The sequence below is a fragment of the Pan troglodytes genome, chromosome 19 (assembly GCF_028858775.2).
Source record: "Pan troglodytes isolate AG18354 chromosome 19, NHGRI_mPanTro3-v2.0_pri, whole genome shotgun sequence".
Taxonomy (NCBI): Eukaryota; Metazoa; Chordata; class Mammalia; order Primates; family Hominidae; genus Pan; species Pan troglodytes.
The window spans coordinates 87,540,787-87,563,641 of record NC_072417.2 but is presented as its reverse complement, the minus strand read 5'-3'; the positions used below and the strand labels follow the sequence as shown (position 1 = coordinate 87,563,641).

The following is a 22,855-nucleotide window of genomic DNA, read 5'->3' as shown; positions in this document are numbered from 1 at the left end:
GGACTGGGCTCCGCAGCCTGGTGCCCAAGCAATGCTGACTCACTGCTTGCGTATAGACGAGCGAGAAACAAGCTTTTGTGGTTACAGCATGCTGGGATTAGGGAGTTTTGCTATGGCAATGTCAGCCAGAAAGAGCTGACTAATACAACCCTGTGCACCCGGTGGTTTGTCCAGACAAGGATGGCGAGAATGTTTTCTGGAAAAGTCTGCAGCTGTGCGTCATCTCCTTCACAGACTCAGATCCCTTCTTCCCAAGAAAGGCACGTTGAGCAGCCCTTGACGCAGAGTCAGGGAGGGCCAGGCAAGCCTTTCCTTAGCGCCCAGAGCTAGGCACAGAGGGCGGGGCTCGCAACCGGCTCTGCAGGCTGCAAGGGGAGACATCTTTATCACTCCCAGCTCCTGCTTCCCCTCCACACACATGCACGCACCACCCCACACACCACACATATACACATGTACACACACACACACCCATACACACACCACACATATACACATGTACACACACACACACCCATACACCTCCCCACGCCCACACATGCACACACATACACACACCACACACATACACCACATGTACACACACACCACCCACACCACCCACACATGCACACACATACACACACCACACACATACACCACATGTACACACACACCACCCACACCCTCCACGCCCACACATGCACACACATACATACACTACACACATCACTCCACATACCACACACATACACCACACACCACCCCACATACCACACACGTACACCACACATGGACACACACACACCACACACACTCCCACACCCACACATGCACACATATACACACTACACACACCACCCAACACACCACACACACGTACACACATACACACTACACACATCTCATCTCATACACACCACTCACATCACACACACCACACACACATTACACACACCCTACCCCACATACCATACATATATACCACATGTACACACATCTTGCACCACACACGTGCACACACATACACACACTACACACACCGCCTGTGCACACACACCACACACACATGCAAACACACACACTACGTGCACCCCACCCCACACATCACACACATACACCACATGTACACACATACACACACTACACACATCCCACCCACACCACACACACCACTCACACCACACACACGACCCCAAACACCACACACATACACACACACTACACACATCTCACACACACCACTCACACCACACATACACACACACTACACACACACCATCCCACACACCATGCACATACATCACATGTACCTACATACACACATACCACACATACTACACACACTACCCACACCACACACACTACACATATATCCCTCATACCACACCCATATACACACATGTGAACACACACAGAAATATGAGGACTCCAAATGCAGCAAAAAATGAACAAGCAGGAAACACATTTACTGAAACACCAAGGAGGAGATGTTTGATAACAGAACGCCAGGAATTTGGAGTTTCCTAGTTCCAGGAATCTAAGTCCCTGGGTGAGGCCTTCTGAAGCTGTGCTTGCATTTATAAATCCTCCACAGCCATTCTGTGTATATCGGGCACACTTCTGGCCAGGTTCCCCCGAGTTAGCTCTTGATATATTGAAACTCTTATATGTGGTCATCTTGGGCGACAGGAAGAGCCACACAGGTCAAAAGCAAGGCTTATAGATGGTCCACCAAGCTCTGCGTGGTGCCAGGTCTGTGGAAACAGGCACGTGGCCAAGACAGGGACCTCTGGGGTCTGCTGAGGTCAGAGCAAGAGTGACGGGTTAAGAGGTCAGAGCCTCTGAGGTTGCACCCAGCCTATCTGTACCACCAAGGATCAGAGATAGACCAGCGGGCATCGTGCGTGTGCCCCTACCCTGTGCAGTCTCACAGGCCCGGCTCTTAGAAGGGTCCCACGTTTCATGCTTGGTTGTCACCATCTTGAAATTCTTAATAATTTTGGAACCCTAGGTTTGATTTTACACTGGGCTCTGCAAATAGCCGGTCTCATACATCCAGTGAAGGCTAAGCCATACCCTGGGGCGGCTCATGCTGGCCACAGAAAACTGGCCATTCACAGAGGGGAGGACCTGCCCAGAAAATCCAGATGGCAGCTGGCCCAGTCTCACTGGTCCTGGGCCATGCTGTGATTTGGAGAAGGGCAGGCCTGTCAGCTGTGGGTAATGGGAGGGACGTTGTCTTTACTGGGAACAGAAAGAGGAACAGCAAATGCAAACATGTTTTATTAGGAAGAACTTCAGCAAGTTCTCAAAACTGTTTCACCTGACCACATAGTGCCCCGTGGCCCCAGCTTCCTCCATACTCTCACCAGCTCTGAGAACCAAACCCAGAAGAGGCCAGAGAAGGAGACGAGAGATGTGAGAAGGAAAAAGAGCCTCAGACCCTGCTGCCACAAGGGACTTCCATGCTGGTGAGATGACCCAGAGGGCTGGGGCTGCCATGCTGCCTTCAGCTCTGCTCCTTCTCTGGGTCCCAGGTGAGCAGGGCAGGTCCTGGGTGCAGGGAGGTCTGCTCTGGCGGGTCAGGGTGAGGCAGGCAGGAGAAAAGGCTGGCGAGGGGCAAGGGGAAGAAATGATATCAAGAAAGAGGGAGTGAGGTGTGCATAGAAGCTTCTCAAATCTCCTTATCGGGATAGGGTGGGGATTAAACGGTAAACTGCTTCCCACACAGTAAGCCCTAAGTAGATTTGGCAACTTTAATCATTATTACCGTCATTATTAAGATCAGGAATGCCACCACGATCCATCAGAGAGAAGGGGGAATAGGGGACAGAAAACCAGTACTTACTAGGCTAATCACTGTAATACATATCTTGTTTCCCACTATCTCATTTAATTCTTATTGCAATCCTGATGAAAACAAGAGACCGAGGTTCGCTCTTAGAGGTGCAAATAATTTAGATTAAACAGTTTATAAAAGGCACAGTCAAGGTCCAAACCTAAATACTTTTATTTCCAAGATCGTTGCTCCTTCTCTAATTCAATGTCAATGTCTGCTGCGCCTCCTTGTAAAGCTTCACTTACATATCTGGAGGCATATGCTGCATCCCCACGTGGGAACCCTGGGTGTCCCCACAGGTCTGGGCTGGCCCCAGGGCTGCTACTTAATGGGCCCCCAGAAGGGTGAGACAGCTGGGAACTTGTGGTCAGCCCTGGTCCGAGAGTTTCCGTAAATGATGGTGGAGGGAGAAAGTCAGTTTCTTTGCAAGGCTGGGTGGGCGGGAAGCTCCGTAAAAGATGGTGGGGGTGGAGGTGGAGGAGGCTGCCCATGTTGGCTCAGAGTCAGGGTCTGGACTGAATATCCAAGGAGAGGGAGGCTCTGTGGTGGGATTCAGTGTGTGCCCCACAATGTTTTTGCTCCCTGTGGAATTAGCCCCAAATCATTAAGAGAGAAGTTTAAGGACCTGAAAGAGCAGGCTAACAGCGCCCCCAGAGCCTGAGCTGAGAGCAGCAGCAATTTCAGGAGAGGACTGGGTGCGCCCACCCCTTCCTTGCTCCCAAGCCTGTGCCTGGCAGGCAGTTAGCTCCCTGGGAAAGGCTCGTGGACCTCAACACTGTGGACATTTGGGGCTGCGTTATTCTGTGTGTTGGGGGCTGTCCTGTGCATTGTAAGATGTTTAGCAGCATCCCTGGCCTCTACCCACCAGATGCCAGCAGCAATTCCCCACCCTAAGTTGGGACAACCAAAAATACCTGTAGTCATTACCAAATGTTCTCCCGCCCGCCCCCCTGCCCCCCCGCCCCCTCCCCCGCCCCCCCTGCCCCCCAGGTGAGAATCACTGCTTCAGAGAGGCAGACAGCTTTCTAATGCAGAATAGGTCAGTGGGCCACTGGAGCCTGCTTTCTGGGAAATATAGTGAGAAAACGTGAGATAAGAAAATGAAGATGCAAAAGATAAAGTTTTCCTGTTTTTTTTTCTTTTTTTTTTTTTGAGACAGAGTCTCACTCTGTCGCCCAGGCTGGAGTGCAGTGGTGCGATCTCGGCTCACTGCAACCTCCACCTCCTGGGTTCAAGTGATTCTCCTCCCTCAGCCTCCTGAGTAGCTGGATTACAGGCACCCACCACCACGCCCGGCTAATTTTTTGTATTTTCGATAGGGACAGGGTTTCATCGTGTTGGTTAGGCTGGTCTCAAACTCCTGACCTCAGGTGATCCACCTGCCTCGGCCTCCCAAAGTGCTGGGATTATCGGCATGAGCCACCACACCTGGCCAGATTTTTCTTTTAATTCACAATAAAAACATAGCAAAGCCTCTCCATCAGTGGATGGCAATATATTACCTAGATGGATGGGTGGGTAGATGAAAGATGGATGGATGGATAGATAGTAGATAGATAGATGATAGGTAGACAGATTACATCCACAATTCCTTTTCAGGAGCTTGGTATTTTGCCAAAACCATTTCTCAATAGCCGTTTTGTCCTGGGTTAACCACCTCCCTGTCAAGAGCAGATGAGACAGCAGCTGTTTAGGACTGGTGAGGCCCCCGAGGCAGGAAGCAGAGAGTTGATGGGGCTGGGTCCCAATCATTTGGACCCGGAGCCTGCAGAGTGGGTGGAGGAATGAGAGAGGGGACTCGAAGAGGGAGAGTAATGTCGAAATATTGGAGGGGGCAGAGGACCTGGAGAAGAGGCCCAGGACATGCCAAGGCGGGTGGGTGCTGCAGAGAATTGGGGGTGGGAAGGAAGCTCTGATGGGTGTCCCTGTGGAGCGGAGCCCTGCAGATGTTAGGCAATGGCGAGTGTTGCTGCAGGATTCTGTCCCGGGGGAAAAATCCAGGCGTAAATGTCCTTGAATCACAAGAACAACTCCTTTCTACATGGCCCCTTGATATCCCCACGGGCAGCCCCCATATTCTCTGTGACCCAGACCTGGGAGCAGGAGGCCTCATCTATATGGGCAGGGACGGCAAGTATGAGGCCCACAGATGATTTGGGAAAGGGGCAGAGCCAGAAGCCCCAGGCTTCCTCCTTGCCCTCCATACTGGGCTGCTTCTGTTTTTTCCTGGTTCTCAATATTATTTCCTTTCCTAGTTCATCCATCCGTCCATCCATCCATCCATCCATCCATCTCTCCAGCCATCCATTTATTCAGAGTGTACTTAGTGGCTTCATTCAATCATTGGTGTTCGATGAGGACAGGTGTTTCTTCTCAGGACTGACACTTCTGGGGGACCCAGAACCTGTCTGAGGCCACCGAGGTCAAGCCTCTCCCCCTGATATTATAAGATGGCTGAGCACACCCAGGCTGGCATGGCCTCTGGAGTCTCAGGATCCCACACCGGGCATCTCCTTGGGTCTCCCCCTGCAAATAGCCCATAGCTCCCTGGTTCCCGACTCCTCCCTCCTCCAGCCTCAGGCAACACTGGGCGTGCAGAGGACCTGACACTCAAGGTTCCTCTGGTCCAGACTCTTCCAGGTGAAGACGGGGAAACGGATTTGTGTTTTCCAGGCTGTCTGACTGTGAGTGGCCCCAGCACCGTGATGGGCGCCGTGGGGGAATCCCTGAGTGTTCAGTGTCGGTATGAAGGGAAATACAAGACGTTTAACAAATACTGGTGCAGACAACCATGCTTGCCAATTTGGCATGAAATGGTGGAGACCGGAGGGTCTGAGGGAGCGGTGAGGAGTGACCGAGTGATCATCACGGACCATCCTGGAGACCTCACCTTCACCGTGACCTTGGAGAACCTCACGGCAGACGATGCAGGAAAATACCGATGTGGGATTGCAACAATACTGCAGGAAGATGGCCTGTCTGGTTTCCTGCCCGATCCCTTCTTCCAGGTTCAAGTGCTGGTCTCATCGTGTAAGAGCCTCTTTTCTCAGGCATCTGAGGCCATCTCTGCAGAGCAGCCACAGAAATTTTGGCCCAGGAGAGAAGAACTGGGCCTAGTGTGGTACATCAGAGACTCAGGACAGAGTATGTTGTGTGAATGTGTGTGGGAAATACATGTGTGTTTGAATGAGTGGGACAGTGTAAGTGTGTTTCAGTGTGTGACTGTGAGTTGTGTGCAAACATGTGAGAGTGAGTGCAGGTGTGAAGGTGTGTGTGAAAGCAGGTGTGTGTGAGTGTGTGAGAGCAGGTGTGTGTGAGTGTGTGTGAGTGTGTGAGGGAGCAAGTGTGTGTGAGTGTGTGAGTGTGTGAGGGAGCAAGTGTGTGTGAGTGTGTGAGTGTGTGAGAGCAGGTGTGTGTGTGAGAGTGTGTGTGACAGCAGGTGTGTGAGTGTGTGCAAGAGCAGGTGCGTGAGTGTGTGTGACAGCAGGTGTGTGTGTGACAGCAGGTGTGTGAGTGTGCGTGTGAGAGTGTGTGTGAGAGCAGGTGTGTGAGTGTGTGCAAGAGCAGGTGTGTGTGAGTGTGTGTGACAGCAGGTGTGTGAGTGTGTGAGAGCAGGTGTGTGAGTGTGCGTGTGAGAGTGTGTGAGAGCAGGCTGTGTGTGAGTGGGCGTGTGAGTATTTGTGAAGTTGCGTGAGTGCACATGTGAAAGTGTGTGTGCAGGTGTGAGAGAGTGTGTGTGAGACAGAGAGTGTGTGCTGGAGGGTAGTGGTGGTGTGTGGATACACTGGCAAGGATGGGGGTTTTGGAACCTAAGCCTAACCTTCGGCATGTTGATTTTCAGCGAGATGGGGGACACCAACATGGGAGAAGGTGGTCATCCTCTGGTCTGGGTTTATAAAATGCCCACCTGGCCCCAGAGCAGGGCATCCATTGGGATGGGGTTGGGGGGATGCTCTGTTGCTCCAGTCAGGCTTTGGTCTGCCTATGGGAAGATGATGGTCCTAGAACATCTGTCCAGCTGCCTCCTTGAGCGTCCTCTGCTTTATGAAGTCAGAACCATGCAGGTACCAGGTACTCAGCTGGGAAGAGTCAGGCGTAGGGCACTGAACCTCTGTTCTTTATCCTCAGCCTCCAGTACTGAGAACTCTGTGAAGACACCTGCATCTCCCACCAGGCCCAGCCAATGCCAAGGGTAAAATGCACGTGTCCCAGTGTCTTTTGCCATGTGCGTAGCTTCTTTCCTAGGGTGGGGCTTCCTAGACACAGGTTTCCTTGATTATTCACCCACTCAACATTTATTTATTTATTTATTTATTTATTTATTTATTTTTTGAGACAGAGTCTCGCTCTATCGCCCAGGCTGGAGTGCAGTGGCACGATCTCGGCTCACTGCAAACTCCGCCTCCCGGGTTCACGCCATTCTCCTGCCTCAGCCTCCTGAGTAGCTGGGACTACAGGCGCCCGCCACTACGCCCGGCTAATTTTTTTTTTTTTTGTATTTTTAGTAGAGACGGGGTTTCACCATGTTAGCCAGGATGGTCTCGATCTCCTGACCTCGTGATCTGCCCGCCTCAGCCTCCCAAAGTGCTGGGATTACAGGTGTGAGCCACCGCTCTCGGCCAACAGGTGTTTATTTGTTATGTGCCAGAAACTGATGGAGATTCTAGAGATGCAACAGTGAACAAAGGGGCAAGATTGTGCTCTTGAGGAAGTTGCAAATAGGTAGATTCAGGCAATGGCCAGATGGATAGATAGATAGACAGACAGACAGGTGGACAGACAGATAGATGGATAGATAGATAGATAGATAGATAGATAGATTGATGGATAGATAGACAGGTGGATAGATAGATAGATGATAGATATGATATGAAAGATGATAGAGATGGCTGGCTGGCTGACTGGATAAACAGATGGAGATGATAGCTGGCAGAGAGAGATATGTAATAGAGACAGAGAGATGATAGATCAAGGAAATATGCCAACGAATGATAATTACTGTGGAGGAAAATAAAGCAGATGTAAAGAGATAGGGTGCCAGGGTGTGTGGGAAGCTGGTGGGGCATGATTTGGGCTATCAAGGAAATACAAGATGTTCCACAGAAACAAAGAACAAAGGGACTGTCTTAGTTTGGGTTTCCCCCAAATCAGGTCCTGAGACAAGGACTTAGGAGCAATTTGTTTATTGAGAGGTAATCTCAGGAAGTACATTGAGAGAGCAGAAAGTGAGACCAGGAAAGGGGAAGGGCGGTGAAATGTGCTGTAATGAAGGGGTTATCCCTGTAGTAACTGGAGTCACTGGAGATTAACCCCTCTGGGCACCCTATGAGAGATTGTGTAGAACGTTCCTCAGAACTGGAGACAGAATCTTCCAGGCAGCAGGCACTCCTGGGGCATGAATTCTGTGACCCATCTGGCCTGCTCTGCACAGGAAAATGTGTGCATTCCTGTAGATAACCTCAGGCAGGGATGGGGAGCTTGAGCTGGGAAATCCTTGGTGGGGCCAAGACTGCCTGCAGCTGCCAGGAGCTCAAGTGGGCAAAGGTGATATGGGGCAGGGCGCCAACAGGGTTTGTTATAGGGACTCGTCTTAGAGAGGATCAGGGAGGGCGTCAGACAAGCCCTGCAGGTAGAGGGCTGGGAAGGTGGAGAGATGGCACAGCGGCCCATTTTGGGGAGAGAATGCAGCATTTGAGGAGTTGGAATGGGGGCAGTGTAGTGGGACCCACGGAGTGAGAGGACTGGTCATGGGCTGAGCTTGGAGAGGTCACTCCTTGGGGTTGAGATTGTTAAGCAGTTTAAGCAAAAGAGCTGTTCTTGTGATCATATTTAATTTGAGTGAAGATGGTTGTAAAGGAATATTTCATCCTTGAGGTTGTTCCCAGCAAGAGCTGAGTTCCTGCGGGCATCAGTGGCTGAGGGATCTGTTCAGGAAGTTGTTTCTGGGAGCCAGTTCCTGCCTGGGTTAACATATCTCTCTTCTTCTCTATCCCTCACCTTCCGGCATCTGTTGGGTCTTGATACTCAAGGTTAATTCTGAGCTGAATGAAGGTCAGGAGCCTGTGACCCTCAGCATGGGGCTGCCTGACCCTGGTACCCACCAGGCTTGATGCTGACATTGGGTTTGAGGGCACAGGACGAGACCTCGAGGGAAGGCGGGGGAGAAGCAAGCCTGGGACTCCCCGGAGAAGGCAGCTTACTACTAGTCACTCTCTCCGTCTCACAGGTCCCTGCCCAGCAACACCTGCTTCCTGCTTCTCCCACTCCTGAAGGTGCCTCTGCTCCTGAGCATACTCGGTGCTATCCTCTGGGTGAACAGGCCTTGGAGGACTCCTTGGACAGAGTCATGAACAGGAGAACTTGCAACACCCCATGCCCATTGGAACCCTGTCCAGAGACACAGCCCCTCTGACTGCAAAAAGGACTTCTGACCCCGACCCTCATATTTCTTTCCATCTTATCACCGGATACTTTTTAAAAGTTAAAAAAAAAAATGTAGGCCGGGTGCGGTGGCTTTCACCTGCAATCCCAGCACTTTGGGAGGCCAAGGCAGGCGGATCACTTGAGTCCAGGAGTTTGAGAGCAGCCTGGGCAATATGGTGAGACCTCATCTCTACAAAAAAATACAAAAATTAGCAGGGTGTGGTGGTGTGTGCCTGTGATCCCAGCTACTTGGGAAGCTGAGGCAGGAGGATCGCTTGAGCCCCGGAGGTGGAGGTTGCGTTGAGTCGAGATTGTGCCACTGCACTCCAGCCTGGGTGACAGAGGGAGACCCTGTCTCAGATAAACAAATAAATAAATAAAATATATCACGTACACAAGAGTATGTATATGAGGTATCTATACAGTTCAAGGACTAAAAATAAACATGTGTACCCACCATTCAGCCTAGGAAATCAATCATTATTAAGATGTTTGAAGCCCCCCATATGCCTCTCCCTGACCTCATAACTGTCTTTCCCCTACTGTCAGGGTTAAATACTATCTGAATATTTCTTGGGGTAATCACTCCCTTGCTTTAGTGTGCTGAGCAAGGACATGGTTGTTTTTGAATCCTGCACAGAGGAAATCATACTGTTGCAAGTTCTTCTGCTCATAAACCATATTGGATTTTTTTCCTTTCCTGACAGTAGATTGTAGGGAACTCCCTACGAACAAACAAACAAAAACAAAGCAAAACTGTGATTGGGCCATCAACTGGTTCAGTTTAAGTTGGTTTACTGTTATATGATGGGACCCCTCTGAGTTTTTCAGGGACCAGGTTAATGTATTGAGGACATGTTTAAAAATGTACCTGAGGCTGGGCATGGTGGCTCCCATCTCTAATGCCAACACTTTGGGAGGCTGAGACGGGATGATTGCTTGAACTCAGCCTGGGCAACATAGCAAGACCTCATGCCTACTTAAAAAAAAATTTAGCCAGGCATGGTGGCACGCACCTGTAGTCCCAGCTTCTCAGAAGGCTGAGGCAGGAGGAATGCTTGAGCCTGGGAGATGGAGGCTGCAGTGAGCTATGATCATACCACTACACTGTGGCCTGGGTGACACAGTGAGACCCTGTCTCAAAACAAAACAAAAAAATGTACCAGGATTTGTTTTAACCAGATATGGTAAGGCATGCAGATACGGAAATGACTGTCATAAAGAAATAAGTTTCTACTCAAAGACTCCTAGAAGCAGGAGGTGCAGTGTGCCACGTAGGGCCACACGGGGAAGCACGAGGGCGGGTGAAGGGGCAGAGAGAGAGAAAGAGGAAATGTATGTGGGAGCCTTTATCATGGTTTTCAGAGGAAGTGATAGGCAAGGTAAGATAAGCAAACAGCAGGCTTTGGAGTGTGTAGTTTGAATTATTCTGATGGGCTAGGATACAAGAGTGGTCTCTAGTTGTCTGGTACCTGGCCCTGGGGTGATTTAGGGCAGGGGAAAGAAAATATCCCAGACTGCAGGAGCCTGCTGAAAGGAAGCAGGTGGGGGCATGGAATAGGGAGTGGTTTGGTTTGCATATCAAAGGCAGACTTGCAGGCCAGTTGTTCACTTTCTCTAGGAATTAGCCCTGGGAGAGAGTTATTTGGATGGATATATTTGCCTATCTGAGTGGCTAAAATAAAAAAGTAGTGACTATGTAGCAGGAAGAGCCACAGACAAAACCCCTCAGACACCGAGTTAAAGAAGGAAGGGGTTTATTCGGCTGGGAGCATCGGCAAGACTCCTGTCTCAAGAGCTGAGCTACCTGAGTGAGCAGTTCCTGTCCTGTTAAGTGCTCACAACTCTAAGGGGGTCTGCATGAGAGGGTCCTGATTGATTGAGCAAGCAGGGGGTACGTGACTGGGGGACGCATACACCGTTAATTAGAACGGAACAGAACAGGACAGGGATCTTCACAGTGCTTTTTTACGCAAATAACCGATTAGGTCAGGGGTCTATCTTTACCAGGCCCAGGGTGTGGCGCTGGGCTGTCTGCTTGTGGATTTCATTTCTGCCTTTAAGTTTTTACTTCTTCTTTCTTTGGAGGCAGAAATTGGGCATAAGACAATATGAGAGGTGGCCTCCTCCCTTAACAACACCAAATGCTGAAGGATGTGGTGAAACTGGATCACTCCTATGTGGCTGGCAGGAATGTAAAATGGTGCAAACACTCTGGAAAATAGTTTGTCAGTTTCTTACGAAACCAACCATGCAAGGACCATATGATCCAGTGAACGCATTCTTAGGTATTTATCTCAGAGAAATGGAAACTTATGTTCACCCAAAAACCTGTGCATGAAAATTCACAGCAGCTTTATTCATAATAGTCCTGAACTGGAAGCAAGCCAGACATCCTTTCAGGGGTGAACGGTTCAACAAATTGCAGTTCATTCCTACCACAGAATGCCACTCCAGCACTAGAGAGGAGCAAGCTATTGATGTACGCAACAACTTGGATGAATCTCGAGGAGGTTATGCTGAGCGAAAAGCTCCAATCCGCAGTTTACATACCGTATTGTTCCATTTCTATAACACCCTCAAAATGACAAAAGTACAGAAATAGATGACAAATGAGCAGTTCCCAGGGCTTAGCGATGGGGGATGTGGAAAAAGAGGGATGTGGATATGAAAAGGCCACTGCTTGGACAATGTTTAGTTTCAGCTTAAAAACTCTCATCTCACCCTCTACAACTGCCTCTCCCCTCCAGCCTCCTCTAACATGTCCTCTGGCTCATGTCTAAGTGGATTTGTCACACGTGTTTGGGAAGTCATTACCCAGGAAAAGGCTCCTCTCCTGACCAATCTAACCCAGCCCTCTTCACATCTCTCTTATTTCCTTTAAACACCCTTTGCAGGCAATGTCAAAAACATGCTGTCTTTTGAAAACATAAACTTCTTGCTCTCTGAGAGGTGGAAGTCTGGGCAGAGATGAAGTGTACCTTGTTGAGACCCTTCTCCTGTGCCTAAGCCACCTGTCAGCCAGGAAGCTTGCTGGTGGTGGGAGCTCTGGCCCAGACCCTTACGATGAAGAGTTGACTACAGCAGGTGGGTTGGGCACTAACAAGGAGAAAGGGGTGCAGGGGCAGGAAGAGGGTGTTTCTTATCCCCACAGCTGCCTTTCCTCAGACCTTTCCTGGCACTGATTGTAGTTAGTGCTTCAAAGAGCTGCTTCCCTTGTTCACAGATAGCAAAAGGCATTGAAGATTGTCACCAAACCAAGTTCCAGCCTAGGTGAACATGTTCAGTAGGGACACTGGGTGTCTCTTCCTCTCCCAAAAGTAAGGTATTAGACATACCTGAGGCCAGGCGCAGTGGCTCATGCCTGTAATCCCAGTACTTTGGGAGGCTGAGGCAGGTGGATCACCTGAGGTCAGGAGTTTGAGACCAGCCTGGTCAGTATGGAAAAACCCTGTCTCTACTAAAAGTACAAAAATTAGCCAGACATGGTAGCAGGTGCCTGTAATCCCAGCTACTCAGGAGGCTGAGGCAGGAGAATTGCTTGAACCTGGGAGATGGAGATTGCAGTGAGCTGAGATTGTGCCACTGCACTATAGCCTGGGTGACAAGAGCAAGACTCCATCCCCCCCCAAAAAAGACATAACTGAGACTAATTTATAAAGGAAAGAGGTTTAATTGACTCATAGTTCCACTTGACTGGGGAGGCCTCACAATCATGGTGGAAGGCAAAGGAGGAGCAACGTCACATCTTACACGGTGGCAGGCAAGAGAGAGAGAGCATGTGCAGGGGAATGCCTCTTTATAAAACCATCAGATCTTGTGAGACTTATTCACTATCATGAGAACAACATAAGACCTGCCACCATGATTTATTTACCTCCCACCAGGTCCCTCCCATGGCACATGGGTATTATGAGAGCTATAATTTGAGATTGGAGGGAGGACACAGCCAAACCATAGCACCCACACTCCTTGCTTGACCTACTTGGTCTGAGGGGACCCAGCCACTCGTTTGTTCTTCCATTTCATCGTGTTGCCCTGTCCCCATGTGGTCTTTATGTACTAGCCACAGTGTGCATCCCTCCCCAGGGCCTTAACACCTGCTGTTCCTCCCCCTGAATCCCTTCCCCCAGATCTTCTTACCTCTGGCTCTTTCTTATCCTTTTGGTTTCACCTCTGATGTTGCCTCCTCTGAAATGCCTCTGATCACCCTTTGCAGGGATCACCCCGATTGTCTTGATTATGGGTCCCTGTTTATTTTCTCCACAGTTTGCCAAATGCTGTTAATGTGTTTCCTTCGGGTGGTTTCTATCCATCTCCCTTTACATCACAGCAGCATTTGGGCCAGCTTCATTCACCACGAATGCCCCAGCATCCAGCTACAGAGTGTGGTGACGAATGTTGGCATTAAAGAAAATACTTGCTGAGTGAATAAATGAATAAGGATTGGATGTGGCTGCAGAGACTGGCTCTGGGCAAGTGTGGCCCAACTATATTAGATATCTGTTGATAAATAACAAATTCCCCCATGACTTCATGGCTGAAAACAGCAAATGTTCATTATCTCATGATTTTGAGAGTCGTGCATCTGGGAGTTGCTTAGCTGGGTGTTGCTGGCTCAGGATCTCTCTTTCATTAAGTTCTAGTCAAGATGTTGGCTGGGGCTGCAGTCATCTGAAGACTGGACCAGGGCTGGAGGATCTGCTTCCAACATCGTGCATTCACGTGGCTGGTGGTGGGAGGCCTCAGCTCCTTGCTCAAAAGAGCTGCTTGTGAGTCTTCAAGACACAGCCACCAGCTTTCCCTGGAGACAGTGATCCAAGAGAGAGCAAGGCACAGTACCGTTGATGGCTTATTCTTGGAAGTCATAGCCCGTGGCTCATATCTATGGATCACAGAGGCCCACCCAAATACCATATGGAAGGAGACTCCTCAAGGGCGTGGGTGTCTGATCTGGGTGGCTGTTAGACACGGTAGTCATTTCCTCAAGTTTTGCTGAGCTGTACATTTACGATTTGTATTATTTTGTTTGTATGTTATACTTCCATCAAAGAATGTAAAAACCAAAACATGAGATTATACCTCTGAAAGTTTGCTTGACTTTCTTTTTTGGTTATAGTTTATTGATCTTTTTTTCCACCTAAGAAAGAGTTAATCTGTCCTCCTTCCAGCTACCTCGCCAACAGCTCTGAGAGAGTAAAGAATCTGACCAAAAGCATACAGTATAAGTGATGGTGTCAGCATTTCTCTGGCACTAATGCCCTAGAGTCTCTTCATTGGACCAGGACACTTAAGAGGACAGAGTGGCCCAGGGATGGCAAAAGGGACAAGCAGAATCCTCAGACCCAGGAAACAGAATGAGAAGCGTGCGTTAGGCGGAGGGGGCCAAGGCGACCCAAACTGAGAAACTCCAGGGAGTCATTGTTTTCGAAGTCCTTCCACCCATCACTCTCTCTCCCTCTCCTCTCACTCCTCCAGTGCCTTTTGCTTTTCAGGAAACACTTCGAAACTGAAAGCAGTCTGTGCTGGTCCCTGGCTGTGCTGACAGGTTGAAATTTACAACAGGGAACCAGTGCAAAGACAATGGTGATGTGAGAGTGGACACTGGGCTTTAGGTTTGAGTACGTGTGTATGTGACCCTGTGGGAATTTCTTTCTTTTCTTTTTTTTTTTTTTTTTGAGATAGACTTGCTCTGTCTCCCAGACTGGAGTGCAGTGGCTCGATCCCAGTTCACTGCAACCTCCGCCACCCGGGTTCAAGCGATTCTTGTGCCTCAGCCTCCCGAGTAGCTGGGACTACAGGCTCATGCCACCGCGCCAGCTAATTTTTGTATTTTTTGGTAGAGACAGGGTTTTGCCATGTTGGCCAGGCTGGTCTCGAATTTCTGGCCTCAAGTTATCCACCCGCCTCGGCCTCTCAAAGTGCTAGGATTACAGGCATGAGCCACTGTGCTCAGCTAATTTTTGTATTTTTAGTAGAGATGGAGTTTCACAATGTTGGCCAGGCTGGTCTCAAACTTCTGGCCTCAAGTGATCCGCTTGCCTCAGCCTCCCAAAGTGCTGGGATTACAGGCGTGAGCCACCGCACACTGTGGGAATTTCTTTCTTCAACTCTCAAGCCTGCACATAAGGACCTGATTCAGGAAGATCCACACAGAAACTCAGGAAGACTCTGGCTGGGGAGGTCCCCCTCTCACATGCAGAGTGACCTCTCCATAGACATTGCCCGGAGTTGATTAATTGTTTGGGTTTCAAGGCCTGCCATAGAGAAACTTAGAATACAACGCCTAAGGAGTCGACAAGCTGCACATCCAATATCATAGAGCCACCCACTGAGGAAATTGAGTCTCTTTCTCTTTTGCAAAGGAAAAAATAATTAAGCAAAGATTAAAGCCCAAAGTGAATGTCTTTCCTTGGACTGGAATCAGACATATCTGCTTTATTCCTCTCTGGCCTTCAGGGCCTCCCTAAGGTCCAGAGGGGCCTGGGCCACTTCTATTTTTGAGAGAGAGAGAGAGAGAGATGAAAAAACAAGGTTACAAAATTGCGGTATATTTTAAATGAGGGAAGTTCACAGATCAATTTCTTGGTACACAAAAAGCAATAAAGTATAATTAATTGAGCTCTAAAAAAGAAGATTGTGGCTGGATGCAGTGGCTCACGCCTATAATCCCAACGGTTTGGGAGGCTGAGGTGGGAAGATTGCTTGAGTCCAGGAGTTTGAGGCTGCAGGGAGCTATGATTGTGCCACTGAACTCCAGCCTGGGCAGCAAAGCAAGACACTGTCTGCAGGGGGGCGGATAATAAAAGGACACGTATAAATGTATGGGTTCAATACTTCTGCCAACCAGCCCTGAAGTTTGTGGAAGGAAAATAAATCTCCAGACCCCACAACCACCAAGCCAAAGGGAACAGCCAAGCTGGGAACTGTTTAGAGCAAACCTGCCTCCCGTTCTATTGCTAAAAAAGATAGCTACTAAGATTTAAAAATAAAAGCTACATACCTCCCTCACAATTCGTTCACAAGGAAATTCCTTGCGGACAAAGGACAGACGTAACTCAATGTCATCCCTTTACTCTCTGAGATAAATGTATATCTGATTGCTTCCTTTGGAAAGGCTAATCAGAAACTCAAAAAAATGCAACTGTTTGTCTGTTATCTACCTGTGACCTGGAAGCCCCCTCCCACTTTGAGTTGTTTTGCCTTTCTAGACCGAACCAACGTACATCTTACATATTAGGTTGGTGCAAAAGTAATTGTGATTTTTGCCATTAAAACTAATGTTGCCCAGGCTGGAGTGCATTAAAAGTAATGGCAAAACTGCAATTACTTTTGTACCAATCTAATATACTGATTGATGTCTTATGTATCCTTAAAATGTATAAAGCCAAGCTGTGCCCTGACCACCTCATGTTGTGAGGACCTCCTGAGGCTGTCATGGATGTACCTTTAACCTTGGCAAAATAAACTTCCAAAATTAATTGCGACTTGTCTCAGATACGCTTTGGTTCACAAGTTGTATAGATAATCTAACTTAGGTCTGGCATTGGTTATAGTTAGTGCTTCAAAGACTGCTTCCCTTGTTCACAAATAAGAAGCATTGAAGATTGTCACCAAACCAAGTTCCAGCCTAGGTGAACATGTTCAGTAGGGACATTGGGTGTCTCTTCCTCTCCCAGAAGTGAGAAGTTCAACGTGCAGTGTGTGTGCTGCTTCTCAATACAGCGGAAGCCATGGGCCAGAATCAGATGTGTCCTCCTCTTTCCTGCCTGGATCCCCCCTGCCCTGGGCACTTGTCTTTAGGGATGAAACTTGCTCTGGTTGGAACTGCCCATTGAGCTTCAGATCCTGGTTGCACCTTGGCCCCTGGTCCCTGGCCCCTTGAGTCTGGGCGTGCCTGCACCGGCCCAGGGAGCTTCTCTCCTGAGCTTTCTGCAATCTCCCATCTCCAGCCTCAGACTTGAGACAGGGCTGGACAAGGAAGCAGATAGGGAAAGAAAGCAGAAGTGGGGCTCAGACCCTGGGAGAGGGGACTCCACCTTGTCCTACCAGAGCCTGATGCAGTGACAAGTGACATCTGAGAAGTGGCCACCAGGGATCGGGCTGCTCGGCTACTGGCAGCTCTGTTCCTCGTGAATGTCTCAGGTGGGTGGGCCCTGGACATGGAAGTAGGGACATGGAGAGAGGGCAGGAGGACAGAGGAGCATCAAGGAGCTGTCAGCAGCTGCCTCACCAGCTGAGTGCCAGGCTCCAGGGCACAGCGCAGGTGAGTCATGTTCCACTGCATCCTCGACAGAGAAGGCCCTGGGGGAGAGGTGCCTGTGATTGTCATTGCCACAGTTATCCAATCCGAAATGCCATCTTGATGAACCACACATACAATCATAGATGCATGCACGTGCACACACAGGCATGCACACACACAGTGTTTTCCCAGTCCATGCCCTTCCTGTCTCCATGGAAACCCCCCTCCCCGTTCCCACCTCTGCAGGGAGGGAGCTACTCACCCCTCAGTTCAGATTCCTGGGTGGACAAGGGCTGTCTGCCTGCCACTGTCTCCTCTACAACCCCAGGGTCCGAGAGGCCATGACCCCAGAACATCCCTGACCCAGGCCCATCTGAGGAGAAGCTGGGACTTCGGCTTGTGTTTTCCAGGCTGTTTTGCTGTGGGCGGTCCCAGCACCATGACAGACACCGCAGTGGGGATCCCTGAATGTGCAGTGTCAGTATGAGGAGGAATACAGGACTTTCAACAAATACTGGTGCAGACAACCACTTTTTCTTCTTTGTGACAAGACTGTAAAGGCTGGAGAGTCAGCAGAAGTGAGGAATGGCTAAGTGTCCATCAGGGACCATCCTGCAAACCTCAGCTTCACAGTGACCCTGGAGAGCCTCACAGAGGAGGATGCAGGTAGATATTTGTGTGGGGTCAATAGACTATTGCTCCAAGAATTTCAAGATCTTGTCTTCCAAGACCTTGTCTTCCAGGTGGAGGTGTCGGTATTCCCAGGGGAGCCCCCTTCACTCAGCACCAGGCCTGTCTGAGTCTAGGGCTGGTCATTCTGTCCCTGAAGTGAGAAATGGGACAGGAGTGTGTGAGGTTGCAGGCAGTGACTTAGGACACAGTGTCTGTGTGTGCATGCATGGGTTTGCTGTGTGTGTATGCACAGGTGTGTGTGTGCACACATGCACAGGTGTGAGTTGTGTTTGTGGTGTGTGTGTGCGTGCACAGGTGTGGTGTGTGTGTGCATGCACAATTGTGTGGTGTGTTTGTGTGTGTGCACCCGTGTGTGTGTGTGCTGACATGCACAAAAGCACATTTGCACCTGTTGTTCGAGACTCCTCTGTGTGCCCCACCCCGAAAGTGTCTGGCCTTGTGGGGCCACCAGCCTGGCTGACATTTGGGGTTGAGTGGACTCGGGTCCCATCATTCAGGGAGGGCCCCACTGACTTCCTTTCCTTACTTCCAGTCTCACTCCAGCCGCTGCCATGCCCAGGGCCCTGGCTCCGCAGTCACTCTAGGTCACGCTTTACAGAGTGAATGTCACCCCTCCCTCCTTTGCTGGGATGGGGTCTGCAGCCAGGTCTTCTTTCCACAGACTCACGTTCCCCTAGAGAGCAGGTTGACTCTTGCCTCTGAAAGTGCTCATCTGGCTATGAAGTACATGGGGATAAGACTAGGGAGGGGCCCAGGGCCCTGGTCCGGCCTGCGTGTGGCCGTGGAACGTGTTGGACTCAGGGAATCTGTCCAGCATGTACTGAGTGATCGTGTCTGTGGAAATCAGAGCTGAACAGGTGATGATGAGTGAGAGACTCAGGCGAGGTCACCAAGACTGACCTGTGATGCCCCTGCAGCCCTGACCGCGGCCTCCAGTCTCAGAGCTCCACGGGCACCTCGGGTCCTCCCGTTACCTCCCAGCGTGCACCTGGCCCAGCTCTACCAGACAGGACAGCCCTGATCCCAGCCCACGCCCAGGGTAAGGTTCATGCCCCCAGGACTGCCACGTGGGCAGCCTTTCCTGTAGGCTGGGGAGAGATGGGATGGTTGTGTCTCTCTTCTTCTGGTCCTTTCTTTGCTCACGCCTCCCACACCTAATGTGAAGGTCCTACTAAGTGTCAGGTGCTCCTGTCAGGATAGGGTCACAGCAGGGAACCACCCAGCCACAGTCCTGCTCTGGTGGAGTTTGGGTTCTACCAGGTGGCTTCACACAGTGAACAGGTCAGCACAGTGGCTGACAGACAAATACAGCAAAGTTTGATGACTGCTGGGAAGAGATATTTGTGCCTTGGGTTTGGGGAGCATGTGTATGGGTGTTGGAATCGCTATTTCACTGACAATGATCAGAAGAGGGTTTGTGGATTAGAGGACATGAGCGTGGAGACCTGCAGGGTTTGGGAGCAGGGCACTCTGGGGTCTGGGGGAAGAGGGGTCCAGGCGGAGGGAGGAGCGAGGCAAATGTCCTGCAAGGGAGTCCTGGGACCTGGCCAGGCCAGGGCAGGGGGCAGATGTTTTAGTGCCTGGTGACCCCGGCCCTCTCCCCTGCCTCCCTTGCAGCCCTGGCCCGAGTCTCATCCTGTTTGATGAGCCCAGTCCTCTGAGGAGCTGAGAGCTGAGCTGGGCCATTCATTCATTCCTTCAACAACCATGAATTTTACAGGCTGATGTTTGCAACCAGAGGGCAGGTACCAGTTACTTGTGAATAACATGAATAGTCCTCACCTTCTTGGGAAATGATGGCCATACAGACATCAAACTACATGACTGATTCCATGCGCCAGTGAATAACCCCGGGATGTAGAGATCTTGTGGGTGTGGTTCTCACCTGGATCCCTCCCTGTCCTCATGCACCATTTTCACGGCCATGTGCTTCCTTATAGGCAGTCCTGAGACTCCAGTGACTCTCAGGCTGAAGGTCAGGGTCTTATGGTCTCTTTAGAGGAGTTGTCATATACAGAGTTTGTCCTTATAGGGATTTGTGCGGCCATAGGACCTGGGTTCACAGACAGGCAGAAGGTGGAGGGCACCTGGGCTTCCCCTGGGGAGATGACTCACTGCCCATCACCGTGTCCCCACAGCTCCCTGTTCAGCAGCCCCTACATCCTGCTCCTGGTCCTGGAGCTGCCCCTGCTCCTGAGCATGCTGAGTGCCGTCGTCTGGGTGAACGGACCTCAGAGAAGCTCTAGAAGCAGGCAGAGTTGGCCAGAGGGTGAGAACCAGTAGCATCTACTGTCCATCAAGGCCCTGCACTGTGACAGAACCCCTCTGCGGGACTGGAATGACCTCCTGACCACTCCCTCCCGGGCTGCTCTCTCCACATCTCCTGGAATTCTCTGTGAGCCTCCTTCAGCCTTTTCCCTGTGCCTGATCCATGAATCACACGTGAACCTGATGAACGCAGACGCCCTGAGCTGTGACTCCATGTCTCATGTGCACGCCCCGGCCAGCTGAACCTCGAGCTGTCACCAACAACTCTAAGTGCCTGATGCCCTCTCTGCACCTTTCCATTTCTCCAGGAGCTTGGCATTGCTTCCTTCACCGTTTTCACAGGGAGGAGCAGGTCCAGGACTCCCCTGCACCTTTGCCACCATAATGGCCCACACTCCCCGGGTCCAGGAGTGCAGAACATGTGGCTGCTTCGATTTGCTGAGTGTGTCAATTCAATGATGCTTTCGAACTTTAAGAAATGACAATACATAGATTCTGGACCTATCATGCCCACTAAGTCAGACCTGGGTGAAAACTCCATTGTTCCCTCATCTCCACAGGCCTTTGCTCAGAATAGTGGACCAAGTCCCAGGCTGGGCCTCTCAAGACTGGGGTCCCTGCAGAAGAGGATCCAGGATTCCCCCCAAAACCTGACAATTCCGTTCCTTATGTAGACACATCCTGGCCAGTGTCTTCTGGTCCCTCCGGGAGGGCTGGTAGAAGATTATCAGTGTGAATTGTGGCATGGTAGCCAGGCCTTTCCTTCCTCCTTCCTCAAGGGGACCTGACCTCCCCTTCATTCCAGGGCTGTGGCTTTTAACTGACTCAAGTATGGAAATTGGTTGAGGGCCGTGACTTCTTAATGTGGTAGTTAACTGAGTCTTTTGCTCACTAGTGCAGACCATGTCTGCTTATACAGACAAAGGAAGACGTTATCAGCTGACCATCGTTTCGGTTCCAGGGATGCCATACCCAAGACCCCTGTGAGGCAGATGATTCCCATGAGTCCACCAGGTCAAGGAGGGCCACGCCTGGGGGTCCTCACCTATTTTTACATTCAGCAGATACTTATGGGAGCTTCTGGTGTATCAGACACTGACCTGGCATCAGAGTCCAGCCGTGAACACCCAGGCAAGGAGCTCTGTTTTCATTGAGCTCATATTCCGGGGGGGGGGGATAGAAATGATAAACAGATGCAAAAATACATGCATAAATTCCAGAAGAAATATAAAAGTCAGAGATGAAAAGAGTCACGGAATGAAATAAGAGAAGTGGGGTGACTGCTGTGCAGGAGCTGAGGGGGACTGTGGTGAAGCCCCTCTAATAGGCGCTGAGCAAGCAGGGATCAGGAGAAAGTGGGGGTGGTGAGCGCCAGGATCCCTGGAGGAGGAGCTCTGAGGCAGAGAGAGGAGCAGTTGCACATGTCCTGCCAGGGGCAGATGCCTCCCTGGGTCAGGTGGCTTCAGGGCCTCCAGACAGCATTTCCTGTCTCCTCCCCAGCCTGGGCAGGAAATGGTGCACCAACTTTGGATGACTAAGTCCTCTGAGGCAGTGGGACATCAGGATGTCATGCATCCATTCACCCATTCTTCATTTCAACAGCCAGTTTGTTAAACTGCACTTGGCAGACCCTGGAATGACAGCGGACACAGCTGTGAATGAGACAAGAGGCTGCACCTGCTCTCAAGGGGCGGCCAGCCTAGATGGGAGCAGACATTGACTCACCAACAGAAAGACTGAGGAAGACAAGAGGGAAGTGTGAAATGGGTCATGAGGACCCCTAAAAAGGGAGCCACCATAACCCGGGAAGGTCAAGGAACACGCAGGCAACCCTGTCGGCTGGAGCCAGGCAGAGGAGTGGAAGGTTGAGGGTCTGGACAAAGGCCCAAGTGAGGAGGGTGGCAGCACCAGTGTGAACCTGGATCCAGGAGGCTGGAGACACCTACCAGGTGCTGGGGCCTGCCAGGACCTGTGTGCACAGGCCAGGTCAGCTGGGTGCCATCCTGTGACAGCAGGAGCCATTGGGAGTTCAGCAGCACCTCCCCAGGGCCACGTGTGTGTGTCAGGGATCACATTGCTGATTCTGTGGAGAATGAAAGGGGTGGGTATGAGCAGAAGGGGAGACCAGGTCAGCCTATGGCAGAGCCGGGATACTTCAAAGCCAGGCCCAGGCCAGACCTGAGCACTGGGCTAATTGGAGGCCCTGGGACTGCACTGGGCTAGAGACAGTCCCATGATGTGAGTCTGGGGGCATCAACACCAATGACCCCAGTGCATGCTGTGTCCCTGAGAGTGTAAATGGAGGGAGGACAGGACAGGTCGAGGGTGCAGAGACCCCTTCATGGTGCCAGGTTTGCCCAGACTCCCATCACTCTCCACTCAACCTCATGGCTGTGTGCACATAC

General features: G+C 50.7%; 1 protein-coding gene across 1 annotated transcript; it reads left to right on the top strand.

The window, feature by feature from the left end:
• The first annotated feature begins 2,292 nt into the window (after window positions 1-2,292).
• On the top strand, window positions 2,293-9,704 carry CD300H (CD300H molecule). The gene is made up of 4 exons (XM_016932877.2): window positions 2,293-2,519; window positions 5,495-5,965; window positions 6,950-7,013; window positions 9,048-9,704. Exons 1-4 carry the CDS (start codon window positions 2,459-2,461, stop codon window positions 9,169-9,171), a joined length of 720 nt encoding a protein of 239 aa, XP_016788366.1. The 5' UTR covers window positions 2,293-2,458; the 3' UTR covers window positions 9,172-9,704.
• The last annotated feature ends 13,151 nt before the right edge of the window (window positions 9,705-22,855 follow it).